The sequence below is a fragment of the Primulina eburnea genome, chromosome 3 (genome assembly GCF_022965805.1).
Source record: "Primulina eburnea isolate SZY01 chromosome 3, ASM2296580v1, whole genome shotgun sequence".
Classification (NCBI taxonomy): Eukaryota; Viridiplantae; Streptophyta; class Magnoliopsida; order Lamiales; family Gesneriaceae; genus Primulina; species Primulina eburnea.
Genome location: NC_133103.1, coordinates 3,435,661 through 3,458,099, shown reverse-complemented (window position 1 = coordinate 3,458,099; position 22,439 = coordinate 3,435,661). Strand labels below are relative to the sequence as shown.

General features: G+C 36.3%; 4 protein-coding genes across 9 annotated transcripts; 2 read left to right on the top strand and 2 right to left on the bottom strand.

The window, feature by feature from the left end:
* The first annotated feature begins 518 nt into the window (after positions 1–518).
* LOC140825413 (palmitoyl-acyl carrier protein thioesterase, chloroplastic-like) lies at positions 519–4,602 on the top strand. Of its 4 annotated transcripts, none has more exons than XM_073187175.1 (7): positions 519–847; positions 1,685–2,230; positions 2,345–2,478; positions 2,610–2,723; positions 3,031–3,202; positions 3,306–3,374; positions 4,058–4,602. In XM_073187175.1, the coding sequence occupies exons 2-7, from the start codon at positions 1,715–1,717 to the stop codon at positions 4,325–4,327; spliced, it is 1,275 nt and encodes a 424-aa protein (XP_073043276.1). In that variant the 5' UTR covers positions 519–847; positions 1,685–1,714; the 3' UTR covers positions 4,328–4,602. The 4 variants fall into 4 exon arrangements, with proteins under 4 accessions (XP_073043276.1, XP_073043274.1, XP_073043273.1 ...); XM_073187173.1 differs by having other exon boundaries at positions 520–818; positions 1,597–2,230; XM_073187172.1 differs by having other exon boundaries at positions 522–847; positions 1,597–2,230.
* A 961-nt stretch (positions 4,603–5,563) lies between these two features.
* Positions 5,564–10,752, top strand: LOC140825412 (protein arginine N-methyltransferase PRMT10-like). 2 transcript variants are annotated; one of them, XM_073187170.1, is made up of 7 exons: positions 5,564–5,812; positions 6,230–6,422; positions 6,548–6,653; positions 8,856–9,045; positions 9,317–9,502; positions 9,582–9,665; positions 10,263–10,752. In XM_073187170.1, exons 1-7 carry the CDS (start codon positions 5,645–5,647, stop codon positions 10,434–10,436), a joined length of 1,101 nt encoding a protein of 366 aa, XP_073043271.1. In that variant the 5' UTR covers positions 5,564–5,644; the 3' UTR covers positions 10,437–10,752. The 2 variants fall into 2 exon arrangements, with proteins under 2 accessions (XP_073043271.1, XP_073043272.1); XM_073187171.1 differs by having other exon boundaries at positions 5,673–5,812; positions 6,240–6,422.
* Positions 10,753–11,506: 754 nt separating this feature from the next.
* LOC140828018 (probable receptor-like protein kinase At5g20050) lies at positions 11,507–13,773 on the bottom strand. Its single transcript, XM_073190986.1, has 2 exons — positions 12,949–13,773; positions 11,507–12,357 (listed from the first exon to the last, which is right to left on the bottom strand). Exons 1-2 carry the CDS (start codon positions 13,626–13,628, stop codon positions 11,691–11,693), a joined length of 1,347 nt encoding a protein of 448 aa, XP_073047087.1. The 5' UTR covers positions 13,629–13,773; the 3' UTR covers positions 11,507–11,690.
* A 3,347-nt stretch (positions 13,774–17,120) lies between these two features.
* LOC140825410 (probable inactive receptor kinase At2g26730) lies at positions 17,121–21,706 on the bottom strand. 2 transcript variants are annotated; one of them, XM_073187169.1, is made up of 2 exons: positions 20,222–21,706; positions 17,121–18,041 (listed from the first exon to the last, which is right to left on the bottom strand). In XM_073187169.1, exons 1-2 carry the CDS (start codon positions 21,532–21,534, stop codon positions 17,372–17,374), a joined length of 1,983 nt encoding a protein of 660 aa, XP_073043270.1. In that variant the 5' UTR covers positions 21,535–21,706; the 3' UTR covers positions 17,121–17,371. The 2 variants fall into 2 exon arrangements, with proteins under 2 accessions (XP_073043270.1, XP_073043269.1); XM_073187168.1 differs by having other exon boundaries at positions 17,121–18,045; positions 20,226–21,704.
* Positions 21,707–22,439: the final 733 nt, after the last annotated feature.

Sequence of the window (22,439 nt, the reverse complement as noted above, 5' to 3'; positions counted from 1 at the left end):
AATTTTGTATGCAAATAGCTCTCGGACACCGGATCCTCAACATTTGATTGTAAATAGATTATGTAAATATTCTTAGATTTTGATATTAATAACTTAAAAATGAGTTTGTTACAATTGAATAACAGACATAATATCTTATTTTAAATTTGAATAAATCATTGACAATAAACAAGAAATTTGAATTAACAACATATTTTTATCATATTGATTGATATACATTTCGACCGTGATTAACGTGAGATAAACAAATAAATTTTCAAAGTGTTAGGTATAGTTAATAATTGGATAATCTTATCTTATCCATACATAAAATGAAATTATTTCTTTTAATCAAAATATTTTCCAGTGTACCAATTTCATAAAAATAAAAATCATGTGAAATGGAAGCCCATTCGATGACGACACGCATCTAGTTAATTTAGTTGACCTAATTGAAAAATTAATTTTGAAAATGGGGATTAAACGGTGAACAAACAAAGGTTGTAAACTTTGGATCCACGAGGAGGCGGGAGTGCCAGGTTAGCAATTTGGGCACTTCTTCGTTACTATTAAAGAGGAGCGAAATGCGGGACAGCGGATGCGCCAAATGCCCACCACTCACTGATCACCTCACCTGTCCCTTTCCCCTCTCTCTTTTCTTTGTGAATTTCCAGCCTTTTTTTCCCAAAAACCTCAAGAAAATTCAGATAGAATCTTCCAGGAAACTTTTTTTATTGGAAGATTCTGTCGGAAAAATCAAAGGTGGGGAGGGGCAGACGGACCTTCCACGATTGCAAGTCCTAGAAGAAAATCGACGTTCAAGGGTTGGCCGATCAAGGGTTGGTTTCTCTTCCCGGCTTTCATCGATGTACGTTCGATTCACTTGTTTTTGTCTCAGATCTTTTACATTGGGAAGGTGGGGTTTTTCGTTGCCATTGTTGATTGAATGTTTGCAATTTTTAATATTTATTATTGTTGGGTCTGCATTTGGAAAATGGCGGGATAAAATTGACAAGGTGTGTTATTAGTCTACATTCTGAATTTGAATTTGGGGGTAACTACGGCGGTTTTGTTTAGTTTTTGGATTCCCAGATCTGTCTTTGTATCGTCTCGGCTTTGGTCCTTTTTAGAGGATTTTGTTTTGTAATCCTGTTTTTTGATGTCTAAATCTGAATTTGGTGTTTTAAATTTCTGGGTCTGATTTTGTTTTGGCACGAGAGTGTTTTTTCTGTTGTCCGCCTTTGAGCTTCGAAGGATAGCCATTAAAAACTTGTCGTGAAGAAGTTTTATAGCTGGGAAAATTCAAATTTTCGTACCGTATCCCTTGTATGTGCTCATGTGAATTGCTTGAAATCATCTCGTTGCGAGGATGAAAATAATGTTTTACTATTTCTTTTTCTTTGGCCTTTTCTCACTGCCTTTCCTTTTTTTTTTTAATTCTGCATGGTTTCAGCCTGAAATTTGCACGGCAAATATCCACAATTATTCTTGTTCCTTCTTAATTCTTAGTGTACAGGCTTAAGCCTTTCGGGTTACCACAAATTATAAGTTATTTTTATCAGTCTATATGAGGCGAATTTTTATAGATTCTTATCGTAAATCTCAATTGATATGCAGAGTTTACACAGCTCTTTTGGACTAATTTTTGGGATAACCTCGTGGATAACAATTTGCCGACAATTTATAATCTGTTATCCTCTCATAGCTTATCCTGAAAGATTCTACTAACGGTACCATGGTGACGACTGCTGCAACATCTGCCTTTTTCTCAGTAGCTTCTCCAGCTTCTGATTCTTTTGGAAAAGCAATGGGAAAGAATGAAGGAAACATTGCTTCAAGTATTGATGCATTTGGGAATGGTGTTAAGTCAAAATCCACATCTTCGGGACGTTTACAAGTTAAGGCCAATGCACAAGCCCAACCCAGGGTTAATGGGACAAGGGTTGGAGTAATGGATGGTCTTAAGATTGAAGACGAGGTGACATCATCCCCTCCTCCAAGGACTTTTATCAACCAATTACCTGATTGGAGCATGCTCCTTGCCGCCATCACCACAATATTTCTGGCAGCAGAGAAGCAATGGATGATGCTTGATTGGAAACCAAAACGTTTAGATGTGATTGATGATCCCTTTGGTTTAGGGAGCATCATGCAGAACGGTTTGATATTTCGTCAAAACTTCAGTATCAGGTCATATGAAATAGGTGCTGATCGGACTGTCTCTGTAGAGACGTTGATGAATCATTTGCAGGTCCAAGAGGATTTCTTTATTGAGATGCATTTACATGCCTGTTATCTTTTCGTTAGTTGGGAATACTGAAAGCTGAAAGGCTCCTGTTTGACAAACTCTGAACTTTTTGTGTAGGAAACAGCTCTTAATCATGTAAAGACTGCAGGACTGCTCAATGATGGCTTTGGTTCAACTCCTGAGATGTGCAAAAGAAATTTAATTTGGGTGGTTGCTAAAATGCAGGTTCTCGTGGATCGCTATCCTACTTGGTAAGTTTTTACTGATAATTTAGTGTATCGCCTAGCAGAGGGGTTGTTTTTCTAGTCTTATTAAACCTTGCGATCATGTGGTGGATAGACTCAAAAGATATTGTGTTGTAAGTTACATGTTTATCTTGCAGGGGTGATGTTATTCAGGTAGATACTTGGGTAGCTGCTTCTGGGAAGAATGGCATGCGCAGAGACTGGCTTATACGTGATCGCAGCACCGGAGATATCTTAACAAGAGCTTCCAGGTTTGGATTTGCTAGATTACTTTAGCACTTATCCAACCAGTCAGTCAGATTTTTTTATTGATCTTTTGATGTCTGTTGTTTCCTTTGTATTTTGTCAGTGCTATACTTTGCTTTTCAATAAAATGTAAAACTTTACCAAATAACTATTTTAACTTGTGTATGTGGGTGATGACTGGAAAATGACTATCATTATACTTCAAAGCTTCAATCATGTTCCGAATTATTTGAATTAAAGGTTGATTTTTTCCAACCAGGTTTTCAAGTTTAATTAACTGAAAATATTTGTCATCTTGTTGCATGGCATCAGTCAATGGGTGATGATGAATAAAGAGACCCGGAGACTAGCTAAAATTCCAGATGAGGTTCGGGATGAAATAGGTGGCTATTTTGTGGATTCTCCTCCTGTGGTGGACCAGGAATCTAGGAAGCTACCAAAACTTGATGATACAACTGCAGATTATATCCGTACTGGTTTAACTGTAAGCAGCGAACTATTTTGTTTTCAAAAACTATTTGGTGTATAAGTATCACCACAGGTTCCCTTCTGTTTAACTTCCTTTAAAATCTATCACTTGCTTGCAGCCAAGATGGACTGATTTAGATGTGAACCAACACGTGAATAATGTCAAATATGTTGGCTGGATTCTTGAGGTGAACATTTTCTCTCACTCCTTTGTTACTTCGACTTATTCTTGTTCATTTTTTTGCTTCAAGTACATGGAAAGTACACAATTTATCACGAACAGGTTGCAGCCTGTTCCTTTTCCCCTTCCCTTCTCCAATTTTAGTTCACTGTGACAACTTTTTTCTTTGATTTGGAAATCGTCTGAATTTTCCTCAAACTCTATCTTGTTCCTAGTGAAGATTGTTTCTGCAAAGAAGTGAGCGTCCATGTGCAATCTGTCCGGAGTACTAGCTTTTTGTTTCTCTTTATCATTTTGTCATTGACCACACCTTATAAAAGATTAATGTTTGGTCCACTGTACTTTTCTCAATGTCTCAAGTTTTTACTATTTGTTTTTTTTCCCTCATGAAAACCGTGGCTTCATACCCATGGACGTGATCAGTGTGGAATAATGCCATGACTTTTCATGTTTTACTGGAGATTCAGAAAGTGAAGTCCCAAGCTTAGAAGTAAATACACTAAATTAGAATTGGATATCCTTAAAACAAGAAGAAAGCGTTGAAATTCCCAGAAATACATGAAAATGATGCATCTACCATAACGCCATCAACTAAATTCACAGTGTATCATCCAACTTTTAATGGCCCATTGTGTTCTTTCTTGACTTGCTTCAAATTAATCGCATTCGTTGCATTTTTTTTCACCGTAGAGTGCACCATTGCCGGTCGTGGAGACTCATGAGCTTGCTGGCATAACTCTAGAATATCGGAGGGAATGCACAAGGGACAGCGTGCTGGAGTCTCTCTGTTCTGTACTGGATAAGGGAATTGGTGATTTGGCACACCCTGGTTTTGTCGAGTGCCAGCATTTGCTGCGATTAGAGGGTGGAGGTGAAGTCATCAAGGGGAGGACTGCGTGGAGGCCTAAACATGCTGACAGAATCGGGAGCATGAGTCAGCACCCAACAGGGAGTGTTTAGTGCCATGTCTTTGTCACTGGCTTTCTCATAGAATATAAATTCTCTGTTCTTTGTTGGTCATTAATCTTCCTCCTGTGAATTCTATCAGTATATTAAATAGTTTCCTAAGTTTGGGTTTTTTTCCTTCATTGGGAGAGAGATGCAAAGAACTTCAAATCATTGTAATTAACTGTTTTTCTACGTCTTTTAGCTTGGCTTCATGTTATTTAAGTTCTTTCTGGTTGTGTTGGATTGATTATTCTTTGTTGTTTCAAACAAAAGTTGATTTTGATGAACTAGAGATGCGTCTCAGTACACGTAAGATTCCATTAGTTTTTTTCCCTGGTTTGGACATTTATATTTTACTAGATACTACATGGATGGGTATTTTTCCTAAATGTGCTTCTGTAACTTTGATAGTTCTGCCGGTATGTGAATTACTTCGAACCACAGGTATATTCGGCTGACTTGAGTCGGCTGCTCAACCTTTGATTTTTTGAATTTTAACAGGGATATCATAACAGCTACCTTGAATTATTAAATGTCCATAATTAATCGTCCTTTTCAATTTATCTTGCATGGCATTGATAGCAATGTAATAATTCCATAATAAGATTCTAGGCCGGATCTATACTCATTATCATCGGAGTAATCACGTATATCAAAATTTCAACAACTAAAATCAATCTCTTGATTTCCAATGTATTGAAATTGGGTTGTTCGATCTCATGAGATATTATACCAATGTTGGAGCTACCAGGAGTCATGTTACTCTTTCATTATCCTTGTGAAAAAAAATACGTGGCTCCATCCATTATAAACTTGGGATCAACATTTAGGTGTTACCCATTGCCAAGGGTTAGGGTTGAATTATTCAGATGAAAAAAAAATGTAGTTAGTTGACGTAACTGTATTGTAAATTTGATGGCATGTATATATAAGTTGTATTTAGATGAATGTATTTGAGCCTTACAATTTCAAATCTATTAGTTTATTTGACAAAATCATTACAAAGAACTTCAAATATCAATTAGATATTTGTTGGGTATTTGAGTTGGATTTTAAGTTTACCACTAATAGTAATTTCAAATAATCATTAAATCCAAATCCTACGGTCCAAATGCAACATTAAATCACGAATTACTAGTTTCTTGTGATTTCAAGTGAGTTTATAATAATTAATGACTTCGTACGACCCGAATTACATTATTTTCACAGTTGGATACAAAAATCTAAACTTGAGGTATAAATACTCACTCGTCAGTGCTTTCCTTTGCCCTAGCATACCAACTTCTCTGCAGAAAGTGCCTTTGCTTGAAAGGCGAGTGGGGCGGAGCGATGGGTAGCACTAGCAGAACCGCCGTCGTAGACAAGGGGGTTGATTTCGCAAACTACTTTTGCACCTACGGCTTTCTCTACCACCAGAAGGAGATGCTCTGTGATCGAGTTCGTATGGATGCTTACTTCAACGCCGTCTTTCAAAACAAGCACCATTTCTTTGAGAAGGTAGATTTCATAGATTTTGTTTTTGGTTATAAACGATAAATGTTGATTCGCTAATTTGAGGATGTATTTGAGTTGCTGCTGTTTATTGGTATGGTTTTTATTTTTATATGGAGATGTGTTTTGGATATGAGGATGTTGCGGCTTAATTTTGCTTTGTTGATTGTTCTATGTTTTTTCCAAATCTCATGCCGGATCATTCATGTGTTCCTTTCCTGTTCATGTTATCTTTTTCCATACTTTCTCGGTATAACTATGTTATAGACTTAGAGAGAGAAAATAGGTTTGCTATTATGCGTCTCGCATGCTAGAAATACACGCCAAAAAATTTGAATGGGGAAACAGAAACGTTTGAAGAATTTGGAGCGAGCTGTTATTTTCCCTCTTACGTTTGATAGAGTTGGTTTGAACATGTCCTAGACCGTTCTAGATGTTGGAGCGGGGAGCGGTATTCTAGCTATATGGTCTGCGCAGGCGGGGGCAAAGAAAGTTTACGCTGTGGAAGCCACCAAGATGGCAGAACATGCACGTAAACTTGTTGAAGCAAACAATCTTCACAATGTTGTTGAAGTGATTGAGGGATCAATTGAAGATGTGAATCTTCCAGAAAAAGGTTTGGTCTTGCATCCTGTCGTCGTCGGTTTTTTGGTTTCCATTTTGTTTTGTTCCAGTATATGGATCCCTTTCTCTCAGCTTTTTGATATTTTTACATTGCACCTGACATTTGCCTTTGGTCAGTTGATGTTATTATTTCAGAATGGATGGGATACTTCCTTCTGAGGGAATCAATGTTTGACTCTGTAATTTGCGCTCGGGATCGCTGGCTTAAGACAAATGGAGTCATGTGAGTACTTTTGCTAATTTACATTTTCATTTCTACTCTACCTTTCGGCATTCAGGTTTCTATCTTTATAGTTTGTTTTATATTTTATGACCTTTAACAGTAGCCTTGAATTTTGTATCTTCTATGCAATAGATAAATGTGTTTGTTCTCACGAAAGCCTTGGAATGACACCAGATAATCATAACCTTCAGAATATTTCTTTGCATTCCATACATTTTCTTCTCAAAATAAAGTTTCAGCAACATTTTAGCAGACTTTTGGGATTATATCTCAAGTAGAGTGCATGCCCGGTGTTGTTGTGTCATACTTATTTAAAGTAAAATCTGGATGTAGTAGCATTAAAATGTAACCACTGATTAGTTTTACTCTCAAACAATGCCTGGTCTAAAGAATGTGTTCTGTAGAGGCTTATGTGAAAGGATTACTGCCAGTTGTTTTTTTGTGAGAAATTGTAGGAGTTGGTGATTTTGACAAGTTGAAAGCAGATGGAGAAAACATTTGGACCAAACTAAATTTTGAAGTGAGTGAAGTACAGTTAAATGGCATGGAACATGTTGAGTGCGAAAATGGGAGAAAAACAATGGTGGATAAATAGATATATTCAAAGAAAAGAAATTTTAATAAAAGAAAGTAGTAATAAATAAGTGAGATCTATTTACTGATTCTATAAATTGGAATTACAGATTGAAATATAGGATAACAAGATAGATGAGATAAGGAAATCAAAGATGGAATGACCAATGAAATATGAAGTGTTAAATTAACTTTCCCTAGAGAATATCTCTGTAGAGGACCCCTAGCACAAGCTAGTACAAGACTCAAAATGATTTCTGAATATTTAACTCCCTAGTCCTCTTTCTCTTTTAATTCCCTTCCCCCTCCCCCACGTGACCATCTCGTTTGGGCCATCTAGAATCTACAAACTTAACATTGGGTCCTTCTTTACATAATTTCCTAACATGTTCAATACTCAATAGCTTACAAGAGTAAGGACGATTGTGATGGGGCTACCACGACAGAAATATTTCGACATCTTTCACTCCCACTGCTACTTCTTCATATAAAGCTTTCAAACATCTTTTCTTCCATTTTTACGATCTTGTTCTCTTGCTACCAACCCGCATTACTGCTCCTGGGCTTTCTCTTAGCTTAGAAAATAAAAATCTGCAGCCTGAGGGAGATTTAGGGCCCTGTTCTATATGCCGAAGAAGAGTGAGGTTGGTACAATGATTCATTCTTTAGTCAATCTAACAACGTTGGTGAGATATAGAGACATTATATTGTATCGAAGGTCTTTTAAATTTAAAAAGCTTGCTATGTTGGCTTGCTGGCCATCAATGCATTTGTATTTTTCTTTTCTCATTTGTTGCCGAATAGGGCAGGCTTGTGTGTCAAATTTCCTTAGGCATGACCAAGGGAAAGAATGTCGACTGCATCACTTGCTGTCTTGATGAACAAGATGAAATTGACATAGTATATTTAGGAAAACTCTATTGTGATCTGTTACATTGAAATTAATGCTTCTATTCACGTTGTTTCTTTCACGGATGAAATTGAGTGCTTGCAGTTTGTTCGGACAAGAAAACATAATGTTATTGAGTGACAGCCTCAGTGAATTAAATCTCTTTTGTACATCAACACAAATAAGACTGACTGGCTTGAATGGAAATGAGACTTTTGAAAGCTCAACTGAGTTATTGCATAAAATCTTCAAATTACAAAGCACTGTATTGTTGGATCGCTCTTTGAAGACCTGAATGGTCTAATCTATTTTCCTTTCACACCCTTGGATTGGACCATGAATTATAGAGCTGCTTGTCTCATAGTTGATGAGGTTTTTATCAGTTCTATATTTTCATTTAATTCTTTCCGAGAGTATAATTTTTTCTTTCTTGGATTGTTTAAATTTTCAGTAAACTCTAATTCTTGAATGTAGATGTTGTCCATACTTTGTCTCCTTGTGCATGTGACCTGTGATCGATCGAATGACAATTTTTTCATACCTTTTTTAGTTATCCTATCCACAAAAAGATATCATTTTGAATACTGAAAAATATAAGGTAGCAAGATTATAATATAAGTAGGAATTAATGATAAATTTGCCCTTAAAACTCAGTGACATTTTTTGTTTCACGGTGCAATACCAACGATGTGTGATATGTTGTTTGTTAATAGATGACTTATCACACTTCTGTTTTGCAGGTATCCAAGTCATGCTCGAATGTGGATGGCACCTATCAGGTCTGGTTTAGTAGATCAGAAAATGAAAGATTATGAAGAAACCATGGATGATTGGCATTGCTTTGTTAATGAGACTAAAAGTTACTACGGCGTGGATATGGGTGTGTTGACAAAGCCATTTACTGAAGAACAAAGGAAATACTATTTGGAGGTTGGGGCAACTAGTCTTTATAAACATAGCCTGTTCTTCTCTTTACCACATTTGTTCTTGCCACTTGTAAGATCTAGAAAAGTGTTGTTGGGAGAGAGGGGGAGTGGGGGAGAAATCTGGAGATCTAATGTTTCCTGTTGGTAGGGATTCAATTTTTTTTGTGTGCGCTATTATAATTTTGTCCTTTTTCTGACTTTTTTTGTGGTTTTAGTGATTATCACCGTGTCAAAGGTCTGTTCCTCCGTCTAAACAAACATTCATGCTTCTGTAGACATCGACTTGGAAAAATCTTCATCCAAATCAAATTATCGGAACAACTGTGGTTATTAAGGAGATCGATTGCTTGAAAGCCACTGTAAATGATATATGTGCTGTTCGTGCAAGCTTTTCGTCATCCATCACAGCAGAAAATTCAAGATTATGTGGTTTTGCTGGATGGTTTGATGTCCATTTCCGGGTGAGTTTTTGCATTTCTGATGTTAAACATTCAGAATATCTCTTAAATATTGCTTTCTTAACTTTAATGATCGATTTAGGGTAGCAATACAAATCCAGCTCAACAGGAAATTGAGTTGACCACTGCCCCAAATGAAGATTTTGATACACATTGGGGCCAGCAGGTTGGTAGCATCCATGCTTATTTTTTCCTTTATGCAAACGAGAAATTCTGTTGTCAATAAGAGGACAAGCTTAAGCATATTAATAGAGAGTTGGGTTATAGGCTTATAGGCGAGTACGGGGTTCGATTTTCTTTAAACGGATTCTCGTTCTTTTAATTCTTGAACCAAAAGAGGGTCAACAAACTTATGACGGTTAATTGTGTGTGAAATACCAAAAAGCTGGGCTTCTTCCAAGGCCAAGCTGTTGAGGCTGTCTACGCATCTGTAACTGATGCTTTTACTTTGTTTTGATTTTGATTTAAAAAGGAGTTGCTTAATCACTGATATACCATGTTGCATTGGTGCACTTCAAATTTGTTTCCATTGTCTCGCCTAATATTTTTCATGAGCGATAGCAAATTAAGTTGCTGTTTAAGTTGATTGCTTCGTTTGAGAAATTTGAAGAGCCACGAAGAAATGCTAGAAAGTTTTGTACCGTGTTCTAGTCGTTGATTCAGAGAAGTCTCAGCAGAATGTTTCCTTTTTACCCCTCTCACTCATCTTACTCTTCTGTCCATTTCTTGAAGCATTCTTCAGTCACTTTTTGCATTTCTTTAGGTGTTCCCTCTGCATCCTCCTCCACGTGTTCAACAAGGGGATGATTTGGTAGTTCAGTTTTCAATGTATCGATCCAAAGAGAACCATCGATTGATGGAAATTGACCTGTCATATGAGATGAAACAGTCGGGCAAATTGCTTCCACCTGTGAAAAACAAAATTTTCATTGAATGAGTTCTGTTCTCCACATTTTTATAGATACAACATCCGATTTTATGTATTGCGATCATTTCACCTGAGGCAACTCTTGTGAGTTTACTGCCATGTTTGCTGTGATATGCTATTAGTTTTCTAAAAGAGAGTTTAGTTTTATATTCTTGTATTAGCACTCTCCATTTTTTTTCAAATGGTGAAAATTTTGTATGGTGTAGCATGCTGTACTATTTGGTCATTATCATGGAGGACACAGGTGTCGTAGAATGTTTGGCCTCAGAACATGAATTTTTATTTTTATTTTTAATTTTACGACATAGGAACCTGCAGTCATTGATCTTGGGTGCGTACCGGGTAAACTTTCGAACTAACGCAATAATTTATAAATTACGTTAATCAAGTAAATCATGGAGAAGCCGGTTCATTCCATCCTACACATATGGGGATTGCAGGGATCAATTCAAAATATGCTGTGTATTTTTTTTCATTCTTAAAAAAATTCTTTATTTTTAAATATTTTTTAATCCTAACCTGAACAATACATGTTTTTGAGTAACTCAGTGCACTACTTGTGAGGGTGTGATAGAAATAAATTGGATAAGTCTTGTGCAACAAAATCGTCAGAGAAGGTGTTGGTTGAGAATATCAAAGTCTTGATCACTAATTAAACACTCACCTATTTAACCGAGTCGGACCCTTTTTTGGGGCGATAACTTGAAGTTTTTGTTGTTGATTTTGTATCATTTTCTGCATGATTCGTATGCTGTATGTGACATTTTGTATCATTTTCTGCATGTAAATGAAAATTTGCCATGTGATTTTTATTAGAATGCACGGGGACTCCAATGTTTATGCACCCAAATATAACAGAAGACCTGCTTTCATCAAAACTTTTAAAATGAGCTATTGCATCCATAGACATTTTTTTGCTATATTATTTTTTCAAATATTCTGCACATGCGTAGTGCACTAAACGTTAACTTATGTAACTCATAGAAGAATATATGAATGATCTTTTCTATAGATGCCGTGGGAGTATCTTAATGCCAATTGTACTCTTCTAGAATCGCTATTAAGAGTGGTGAAAAATCGCATTAGCCAAATATGTTTGATTACAAAAAAAGAGTAACTTCTAACCAATCCAAAATGTACAAGTAAAATGTGTGAAGTCTTCCCTTTTGATGAGTTCAGTTATACGTGAGAATCATGGGGAAACAAGCGAACAAACATTTGAAGCTGAGTCAGAAATCTCACGTGTTTGAGGTAAATCTTCCCCTATCTAGCTGAAAACGTGGAAAAGGCGAACGAGTGAGCAAAAGTATTACAAGTTTCACCATGATTTTGAGCAAATCTATGCACTTGAAAATCGGTTTGTGTTCTGTAATCGTCATCAGTGGACAAAAGGTCAGCAAGAAACATTTTAGTTTCGGGGGGATCTTCGACATTCACATATCCTTCAAGCATTTCGACGACCGTAGCCATGCTCGGCCGAAGCTTTGCCTGGTCTTGTATACACCACAAAGCTACACAAACCATTTTTTTCAACTCACCTCTCTTTATCCCTCCATCTTCAATCAGCCTTTCATCGACAATCTCCAAAAGTTTCTCTTCTCTCAATTTCCCAGCCACGATCTTGGGGAAGTATTGGAACTTCTTTCTGGACGAGTCACCATTGGCTTGTCCGAGCGAAATGATGTTTCTCCGCCCACCTATGATTTCTAAAAGTACCATCCCGTAGCTGTAGACATCGCACTTCTCCGTTACCCCGTTTTCTAAGAGCCATTCGGGGGCCAAGTAACCTTTGGTTCCTTGGAGTCTCGTTACAATCCTACTTTCTTCTTTGCCTTTGAGCTTTGAGATCCCGAAATCTGCAACTAGTGCTCTGAAGTTCTCGTCTATTAGTATGTTTTCTGGTTTTACATCAAGGTGCAATATACACGATCTGCAATCAGAGAAAGCCATGCCATTATTAAGGTGGAAAGTTCGTTGTGAGCCAAGCCAAAGGGTGCCAATACTGCGCTACAATGGTATTAATTCTACCGATATCTCAATACGATTAGATCATATAAATGTATCGTATTTTAGTTTTAGTACAAGTGATGATTCAGAGATCGACATTTCACCATATATGACTGAGAAAAATACTTGGCATATAAATGTCCGGTGCCAATGAACATGGCAGCTTTACAAACATTTTGTGCCCTTCCGCATTATTCCTCAAATTTTGCTTTAATAAGCTCCAAAAAAATCGAGTTCGACAAAAAATATTTTTTTTTCAAGATCCAAATCTTGCTAAAAATACAATAATTTGATCAGTATTCAATTTTATACAATTTGTTTCTTCTGTTGCAAGACAATTAATTTTTTCCAAGAAATCTAACACTTAAAAAGCTCGATGTACAATTTTGAACTTACATACAAAAACTGTATGATCGATCTCTATACCAGGCTTGGGAAGTTTTTCGTAAAGATGAATTATTTATAAATAAAATTCTTGAGCATATATGGAAGGGCGGGTAATATCAAAACTTGCCTGCAGTCATGGTGCAAATAAGACAGCGCTTTGGCCACATCAAGAGCAACTCTGCACCTCAAGTTCCACGGCAAACAACCGCTCCTCCGCCCTGTGCTACCCATCTTCGGAAATATCCAATTATCCAACGACCCATTCATAACAAACTCGTAGACAATAAACCGCGGCCCTGTCGAAGCAATGCAGTAACCCAACAGCCTCACCAGGTTCACGTGTTGAATACTAGCAATCGCCGCTACTTCAGATTTGAAAGCCTTCTCACCGCCGCCGTCCTCTCCGTCGATCCGTTTCACCGCCACCGCAGTTCCGTCGCTGAGTATCCCTTTGAACACAGAAGCGGATCCCCCACGGCCTACTAGAGACCGGAACCCATCCGTCGCTTCCTCAAGTTCTCGGTAGCGGAACTTCGTGGGAACCCCGGCCACCTTCCGTAGGAAACTGTATTCGATCCGAAGCTCGCGCCCCTCAGAATCGTGTAACTTTTCCAGCTGTTTTCTGCGGCTGGTGTAGCGGAGGCGGATGAAAATGACTGCGAGGACTGCGAAAATGGCGGCAGTATCTGCTCCGCATATGAGGAAGAAGGTGCGAGATTGTTTTAGGGAAACACGAGCGACTATGGTGAGAACGATGAGTAGTACGATAATGAAAATGGCGATCAGGTGTGCTTTTCTGTCCTCCATTGACGCTGTTATGTTGCAAGATTTTCATCTTGCCCACGCCGATTCATGTTAACGGTGGTTGACTTTTGAATAAGAGAAAGGTAAGAAATTTTCATGAAGATTCAGACTAGTATGTCCTCAGATCACTATTAACGTTGCTTCTTTGACTAACCACGGGTATTCAGATGAACTACTTTAGGATTGAATCGTCTTACAGATTAAAATTCGTGAGACGATCTTATATGAGACTCATTCAAAAACTATATATATTTTAAACTATATATATTTTTAATTATATAATATTCTCTTCCTCAAGTTATTGAAAAGTAAATTTTACGGTGAAATTAAATTCACTCTTATTATCTAGATATTATTCTCCTCATCAAGTTATTCGAAAAATAAACTTTACAATGAATTTTGTGGTGATGATATATTGATTAAAAAATAAAAAAGATAATACTAAATATAAAAATGAATCACATATTTGAGATGGATAAAAAAAAATAGATATAGCCTTATAGTTGGGACCCGGACGGTGGTATATATTTTGATAAAAATTGATTACCAATAACATGACTTATTTTTCCTGCCCTCGATTATTTGTCTTTGAGTCTTATCACACTTTAAATTTAGAGTAGGTCTCTTGTGAGACGGTCTCACGAGTCTTTATCTGTGAGATGGGTCAACCCTACCGATATTCACGATAAAAAGTAATACTCTTAGCATAAAAAATAATAATTTTTTCAATGGATGACTCAAAAAAAAGATTTGTCTCACAAAATACGACCAATGAGACCGCCTCACGCAAATTTTTTATTTAAATTTATAATAAAAGACAGATATTAAGAGGATTATAATGTCTATGAGAAGAATTCGTGGATTACTGACAAATGGGAAAATGATTTTTTCCCCTAAATTTAAGTTTTGCTATTCTAAATTTTAAATTTTGATTTTGGTAGACAGTGTTTAAATTTCCTTTTTTTTGGGTACGTTAATGTGACAATAGAAAAGTCAACAATTGTGATACACGGCAACATTTTTTGAACAATTCAGAATTTTTTCGTGTCATACCAACATTCTTCAGTGCCAACGTTAACTTATCAAAATCAGATTTTGGAAACTTTGTGGATCAAAACCTAAAACAAACAAAATTAATAGATTTTTTTTTGTCAAATTTCAAAAGTTTTGTCGTCTTTAGAAACTAAATACTGCAACTTTCCGCAGAGTTTCAATCATTTTAGCTAAGTTTTTTGTATTTGTAAAGAATTCTGGCGGATAACTAAATGATAAATATGTAGAAGCTATTATTATTATTATTATTATTATTATTATTATTATTATTATTATTATTATTAAAGTCGAGATATGAATATTAACTATTTTAGTCTATTAAATTGTCTCAGTTTTTTTTTTTAAATACTCGTTTCCCATAAATACCATTATTTTTAAATAAAAAAACATAATAAACAATAATAAGTTTGATAAAAATATATGTTAATAGAAAGTGTTGTGCTCTTTCCACTTTTGTCCCGTTTTGAACGTTGACTTTGTTCATGTGAACAAGCTGACTGCCCCGTTGGAATGTACTAAATTCAATGTCAACCCAAAAATATTTGAAATTTTAAATTTGACAAAAATGTGTGTGAGACGGTTTTACGGGTTGTTTTTGTGAGATGGATCTCTTATTTGGGCCATCCATGAAAAAATATTATTTTTTATGCTAAGAGTATTACTTTTTATTGTAAATATGGGTAGGGTTGATCCGTCTCACAAATTAGGAGACGGTATCACATGAGAACCACTCTTTGAATTTTACATTCAAAAGCCAATATTATCAATAATTAACCAACTAAAAAATATAGACTCTAAACGCTACAAGCGGAGTATTTTATTCGCTTAAGAAGGACTATTCTACTAGCCTCCAAGGGAATATCCTAGTCTGCAAACGGAATATTTTATGATTTCCCAAAAATAATTGCACCAGTTAATGGAAGTACGAAGTTAAGAATCCTTGTCTGCAAGCTCCAGGTAGTTTGTAGAAATATTGAACTTTTCTTAGATTGCTTGAAAACTTATAAGAATATCAGAAACCTGAACTGGAGTTGCTTGAAACATATACTTTCTTCTTTGATTGAGTTGCCAGGTCCAACTGCTCAACCAAGATCTGAATGTGGATTGTGGAACTGATCTATGTAAACCTGCTTCACAACGTTGACAAGGAGGAGGAGAAGCCAACAAGCGAATTTCGTGGTATTAGTCAAGATGAAGTTTTTTGAAGACAGCTTCAACAGAAATAATTCAAGCAAGTGTTTGCTTAGCTTCTCAATTATGTGCTCCTTAGTTGCTCTTCCCTAAGTGATAATTTGCCTGAACCTTTTAGGATTCTGTAGTACCATTATCATTGCATGAGTATTAATGGTTCCTTATTTGCAAATTAGTGTTTATTTCTTTTTGTATGATCTTTGGTTTGCGTAACGACTTAGTTGTGATTAAAGTACTGATCGACATGGCTCTATTATGCAATTCTTGTTTCAATATATGTTGGAACAAAGGAGTTCTTAGGCGATGGATGCTGATAACGTAAAGACGAGTGTGTTCGACTTCGAAAGAGACGGCCCTGGAGTTGTCGGTAGAGATGAATTTCACATTAACATAGATGCTGGTGTTTGCATCGTTGTTCTCTTTTCACGGTGCTTTATCTTTTGCATTAATTTTTTTTAAAGAAAGAGATTTGAACTGGTTTTCTTCTTTTGGTTATTTGCTTTGCCTTGGCGAAATTGTTCTGTGTTTCCTATTCAATTTAGGATCCACGAATTTTGTTGAGAATTTTTGTTCCTGTTTCGATTTTATATCACGCATATTACTTTCTTTTCGTTGCCAGACCAGTGGAGATAGAATGATGGTCGTTTGCGTGTGTACATATTTTTTTAGTGATAAATTTAGATAAAATACTTTATATAATTCTTTATATATAATTATTTTTTCTACGTCAAAAAAATGATGAATCAACTAAAAAAAGAAATGACATAAAAGCACAAATTTGGAATATGAAAATGGCTTCAGCAAAATTAGTTATTTAAAGAGTCTCTCTTATTTTTATATGGTCTAGATAAAGGAAATTTTTTACATATGAAGCTATTAATGAAAACGTAAATATAAATATATTTTTTTTGACATGTTTACCAGTGCTAGAGATTTTGTTTGGACGCTTTAAAAAAATTATCATGCGTAACTTGGCTAAAAAATCTATAATTTTATTTCTGGATTTTTTTTTTTGAAGAAAAATGCATTTAAATCATCAAATTAAAGAATTACATTTTATTCTATCTATTTTTGAAAATAAACATTACTTTAATTCACATTTTAATTCACCATTTACCAAAATTACACGTTACTCTACTTCACATCAAATTCAAGATTTATATTTTAATATTATTTTGTGTAACTTTAGATTGAGTGTGAAAAAAACTCGAACCAACGACAAATACATATCAACCCTCCAATTAGAGCAAATGCAAGAAAACGACACCAACTTCTGATAACAAGGCTTAAAGTTTACTGCACAAAGAATCAAACACAAAACAACTAAATCCCTGACATAGTCCACTGTAATCACTTCAAGAAAATCCCACAGAATCCCAACCTCTATAAAAAAACAACAATTAAACACATTATACAATAAAACAAGAGGATCACAAATGAATAGAAACACTATAATGAACCAATAATTTGCCACCTGATTTCCGGGTGAGTCAAGCTGTAACTTAAGCTGTGCCACCCGGGGAAGAAGACCTTGGCTCTGTTGGAGGCGTTTGACTGTCTGACCCCCCTCGTAAGGCATCATCAGACGACTGCCGTAATGCGTCATCATTATCATCCCTTTTAATTTCCCCGATCATTCTGACGACTTCTTGCATTGCTGGTCTTTGATCTGGCACCACTGCTACACAGGCCATACCTATCTGGAGAAGCTGTACCATTTCTTCCTCCACATTGTGCTGTCTCATTAACTCCACGTCAAAAACTTCTGCTGTCCATTCTTCGCGTACGACACTTTGGACCCATCGAGGCAAATCGATTCCTTCATCACCTAATGAAGGCTGATTAGGCGATTTGCCGGTTAAGAGCTCTAAGATGAGTACTCCAAAGCTGTAGACATCAGACTTGAATGTTACTTTCTTGGTTTCAAGCACCTCAGGAGCGCGGTAGCCCATGATGCGATGATTTGGAGGGATCATGCCCGAGAATAGGGGATTAAGCCCGTATTCCGATATACATGCATCAAGATTGTCTTGTTTGAGAAGGACATTCGAGGACTTGATGTTTCCATGTGGTAAGTTTCCAAATGCATGAAGGTGTGCTAGTCCTCTGGCAGCACTTGATGCTATTTTTATTCTGCTGTCCCAGTCTAGTGGGGTGCGACCTGAACCTCGACTACCTGTATCGGACAATAGCCATAAGATCTTATGTGAATACATGCAGGAAACAATGAATATCAAAGTAACATCAGTCCAACATATCCCAGCCCTTCATTATAATGCCAGGTCAGCCAGTTTAGTTATCAGATAATAAAACTGTTGCACATTCGACATAGGCATTCTTTAAGCCGCAATTAGTCTGAGTTCTTCAAAGATACGATGGAACAAAAAAATTATGTACATTCAAATGTTGAAAAGTTCTGTAAGCTAAGTATGACATTCATTAGTATGTGTGACGTTATGAAAGGGCAAAGTTAGATAAAAAGAAGAAGCAAGAAAAAGTATGTAGTCATCATTGTTTGATGGTTTGTTTAAATTGAAAAAGAAGAAAAGTAAAGGGCAAGTTTTTTTATTGGAGAGAGTTAGCTTTACTGCAACTTGAACTTTGGGGACTTCAATGAAACTTTTATTCCATAATAAGTGAATAATACAAGAAAGAATCGAGATTTTAGAATTTTTAACCTTTTCACAAAGTAGTCTCTTTTAGTACGTCCATCTTTACTACATCTTGAACTTTGAGAAATTCATTTGAAACTTATTCCACACTAAATTAAAGCAAGAATGGTAGAACAATGACTAATCTCAAAATGATTACCCGATTTATTAGCAACTTTTTCCATCTACTTTGCTTTAAAAGAAGTTTGTTTCACTAAATATATTAAAAATAAACCAAAAGAAAATAGTATGGATCCTTAAAGTTATGCCAAAAACTTTTATTTCCCAACAAGGAATGAGGATTGATTTATGGGTGGGCTACATTTTCATCCGTGGACGCTAACAAATCCACGAGTTTATCTATGCTCATCGGGAACAATTCTCTTGGGGTGTGTTTGGTTGAGTGGATTAAATAATGATAGATTAATAGTCAAATATTTATCGTTAAAATTGTAAGTTGTTTTAATAATCATTTTGACCCGGTTTAAGATCCAATTTTATGGATAACTATTTGATTAATAAAATTAGATCTTAAACCGGGTCAAAATGATTATTAAAACATATTAAAATTTTAACGATAAATATTTGACTATTAATCTATCCTTATTTAATCCACTAAACCAAACACACCCTTGGTATCCAAAAATCATTAGATGTAAAATTACATGTAACAAATCAAACTTTTTTAACTATACACCTTAACTTTAAAAATGCACACCCAGCCATCGTGCTGGATCCACCCTTATGTTTTCCCCATAGATTAATCAGTGGGTAAATATTATGTCCCTTGAGCCTTAAACATGTACACCTGACCATACAAGTCTAACTTTTACTGTCTTTTATTCTTGATCAAACATTTTCTATTCTATTAGTCAAATCATCACATGCATTATGCATTATGAAAACAGACGCATAATTACTACACTAAATTAGATCAGTTGCACTTACAATAATGAATAAAATAATTTAGCTACTGAAATAAGTCCCAATATAGGAGGGGACAAAGTACCCATCTTTAGAGTTTAGCAACTACAAAACGCTCCATTTACACTCATTAAAGCCTCAAGATTTAAATCAAAATTATGCAACATGATCGATGATTTCAGATCTTAAACTGTAAAAAAATAAAATAAAATTTCTTCTCATAATTATCATAAAAATTAAAATTTTAGTCAATCACAAAAATAAAACTTTCAAATATTGATACATGCTATACAGTTGAAAATGTAATCCATAAACAATTTTATAAATTGTTTAAAATTACTCTTTAAAATTCAGCAACATGATGATTCATTATAAAGATGAATTTTTTTTTGCAGGCAAATAAATATATTTTAAGAAATGTTTATGAAAATTGACTAAGGGGAAAAAACAAAACAAAACAAAAATCAAGAACGAAGAAGAACCCCCCAAAAAAAGAATTGGCATTTTTTTAAGGAAAGAATTGGCATTTCCAGGGAGAGTGGCAGACAATTCTTTCAAAAAGCCGACAATTGTGCAAGATACCAGTGGAAAATATTCATTCCACATGTATGTAATTGACCATTGAATTGCATATTTTTCCCTTTAAAAAATAAAAATAAAAACGGCAAATTTATAAACAGTGTGTGAATTTTTAGAAAATTAACGTTATAAACAAAATGCAAATCAGATTTACCAGGAAAAAAGAAACACAGAGGAGGAAGAAGAATCAAATTTGACGTACCATGAAGAAGAGCAGATAAACTCCCGGCAGGCATGTAATCACACACCAGCAATTTCTCATCCTTGGAGTAGTAGAAAGCTCTCAGTGGCAGCAGATTTTCATGCTGCAATTTCCCAATAATTTGCATTTGTTGCTCAAATTCTTTCTTCCCCACCGCCACATCTTTCAGCCTCTTCACCACCACAGTTGTGCCTTCTTCCAGCACCGCCTTGTAGCTAGTGCCCACACTCCCTTTTCCCAATACTTCTGCCGAAGCCCTCAACAAATCCTCCAAATCGAAGCTGTATCCATTTCCATTGAAGAATACGAGTTTGTTTCTTTCCGCTCCGTCTGTGGAACCTCCTGTGATGTCGTCTTTTGATGACGAAGTTCCGATGTCGAGTACTGGCCCTGCTGCCCTGGATGCAGCATAAGGTTTCGGCGTTTTTGTTGTTTCTCTTGACCTTTTCTTTCTCAGTAGAAGGAATATTAATGCTAGTATGAGCAGCAGCAGCAGTACTCCGCCGGCGACTGAAATGGCAATGATTGCTGCTGTCGATAACTTTTTATGCTTTTTATGGGGTGGAGTGAGGATTGGAGGTAATGTAGGGGAGGGGGACGGCGAAGGGAAAAATGGGTTGCACGGAGGCAATGGGCCGCCGCACAAATCTACATTTCCGGCGAATGCGGATGCCGGAAATTTGGCAAGTATGCTAGGGATCGAACCATTGAGATTATTGTTAGCCACATTGAAATCTACGAGACCAGGAGGAGTTATACTCGGGATTTTACCGCTAAAGGAATTGTTCCCTAAAAACAAACCGGTTAAATGAGTGAGATTGTTAATAGAGAACGGAATCGGGCCGCTGAAGTTGTTGGAGGACAGGTCGAGACGGATCATCCGAGATAACTCGGTAATCTCAGTCGGAAACTCGCCGGAAAGCTGGTTCCCCTGCAAGTACAAGCTGCGGAGAAGTTTCAGCTGGGAGAATTCCGCCGGAATGGAACCGGACAGCCTATTGGAACGTAGACTCAACACTCGGAGCTGCGTAAGCCTACCCAGCGTGTTCGGCGGAATCTCGCCGACGAGGCCAACACCCGGTAATCTCAAATAGTAAACAGATGAATTGGTAGCATCGCACTCGACGCCCACCCAAACACAAGCCGAATCGGACTCATTCCACTGGACCCGGCTCTCGTGCGGGACTTTCGAGATGAAATCGAGGAGTGCTTGCTTGTCCTGAGCGGGCTCCGAGCGAACCCAGCAACCACCGAGTAGCAGCAAGAAGAAAACGGCTTCCAGAAGAGCCTGGGTGAGAATCAATGTCATTGGAGGATGTGAATGGAGATTATTCAACGGAGTTGTGTGGGTGAGAAGAATTTGTTCTGGCAAGAAGCCATGTGAGAAAAAGGCAAAAGGAGTGTGGATTTTGAGAGCGCATAAAGAGTGAAGAAGAAAGAAAAGGTGAGAAAACGAACAAGAGTGAGTTACAAGTAGGTTGGTTGGTAAATTTAATTAATATACCTTTTTTAGTTATAATTTTGAATTGAAATTCCAGATTAATAATTTTGGAGCCAATTTTGGTCACCGCGATTTAATTTATAAAATTATCATTTATTCTCTCTTAGATCCGTCTGGAAATACATATGCACAAAATCATGGGTTTTTTACGGGTCAATAATATTTCTTTCCTTATTCCAATAACATTATAGTCTTTATATTTTTATAAAAATTGAAATATATATTAATGATAATAAGTACTAACATTTGACTACATGAGAAATAATCCATAATCCGGTTTTTTTTTTTTACTTGTACTTGATTTGGTTTCAGCATGTAATGGATTTTTGGTGCTCACCAGTTCAACAAAAATATATTTAGTATTGGGAATGGGATCCAGTGAGCTTGGTACTAGTGCGTGAGGAGAAAAAGCAATTGACTACTCCCACAATCACACAAGTGGTATTGTTTTCCGATCAAATGGATATCTTACCAATCTAGGGATCCTTGGCAAAATGTGATACATAACTAAATTTTATTTTTGAAGATATTGAGAATCGGTGACGACTTCGCCTCTCTGTTTCCCAAGATTTCAAAATACTCTATTAGTTAGAGATAAGTTCGGTATACATGTTAATTATCCTTCCGACCCCATATAAATCGAGTTATTTAAGCTGGGTTGTGGCTGATCCAAGCTCAGGTCAATAAGGCGCACACAGTAAAAATTTTCACTT

Coding starts and splice junctions, on each gene's coding strand:
- LOC140825413 (XM_073187175.1), top strand. CDS start 1,715: ATGGTGACGACTGCTGCAACATCTGCCTTTTTCTCAGTAGCTTCTCCA. Junction 2,231..2,344: donor CGTTGATGAATCATTTGCAG/GTCCAAGAGGAT, acceptor CTTTTTGTGTAG/GAAACAGCTCTTAATCATGT. Junction 2,479..2,609: donor GTGGATCGCTATCCTACTTG/GTAAGTTTTTAC, acceptor TTTATCTTGCAG/GGGTGATGTTATTCAGGTAG.
- LOC140825412 (XM_073187170.1), top strand. CDS start 5,645: ATGGGTAGCACTAGCAGAACCGCCGTCGTAGACAAGGGGGTTGATTTC. Junction 5,813..6,229: donor AGCACCATTTCTTTGAGAAG/GTAGATTTCATA, acceptor AACATGTCCTAG/ACCGTTCTAGATGTTGGAGC. Junction 9,046..9,316: donor AAAGGAAATACTATTTGGAG/GTTGGGGCAACT, acceptor ATGCTTCTGTAG/ACATCGACTTGGAAAAATCT.
- LOC140828018 (XM_073190986.1), bottom strand. CDS start 13,628: ATGGAGGACAGAAAAGCACACCTGATCGCCATTTTCATTATCGTACTA. Junction 12,358..12,948: donor TATTTGCACCATGACTGCAG/GCAAGTTTTGAT, acceptor CTCTGATTGCAG/ATCGTGTATATTGCACCTTG.
- LOC140825410 (XM_073187169.1), bottom strand. CDS start 21,534: ATGACATTGATTCTCACCCAGGCTCTTCTGGAAGCCGTTTTCTTCTTG. Junction 18,042..20,221: donor TCTGCTCTTCTTCATGGTAC/GTCAAATTTGAT, acceptor CGATACAGGTAG/TCGAGGTTCAGGTCGCACCC.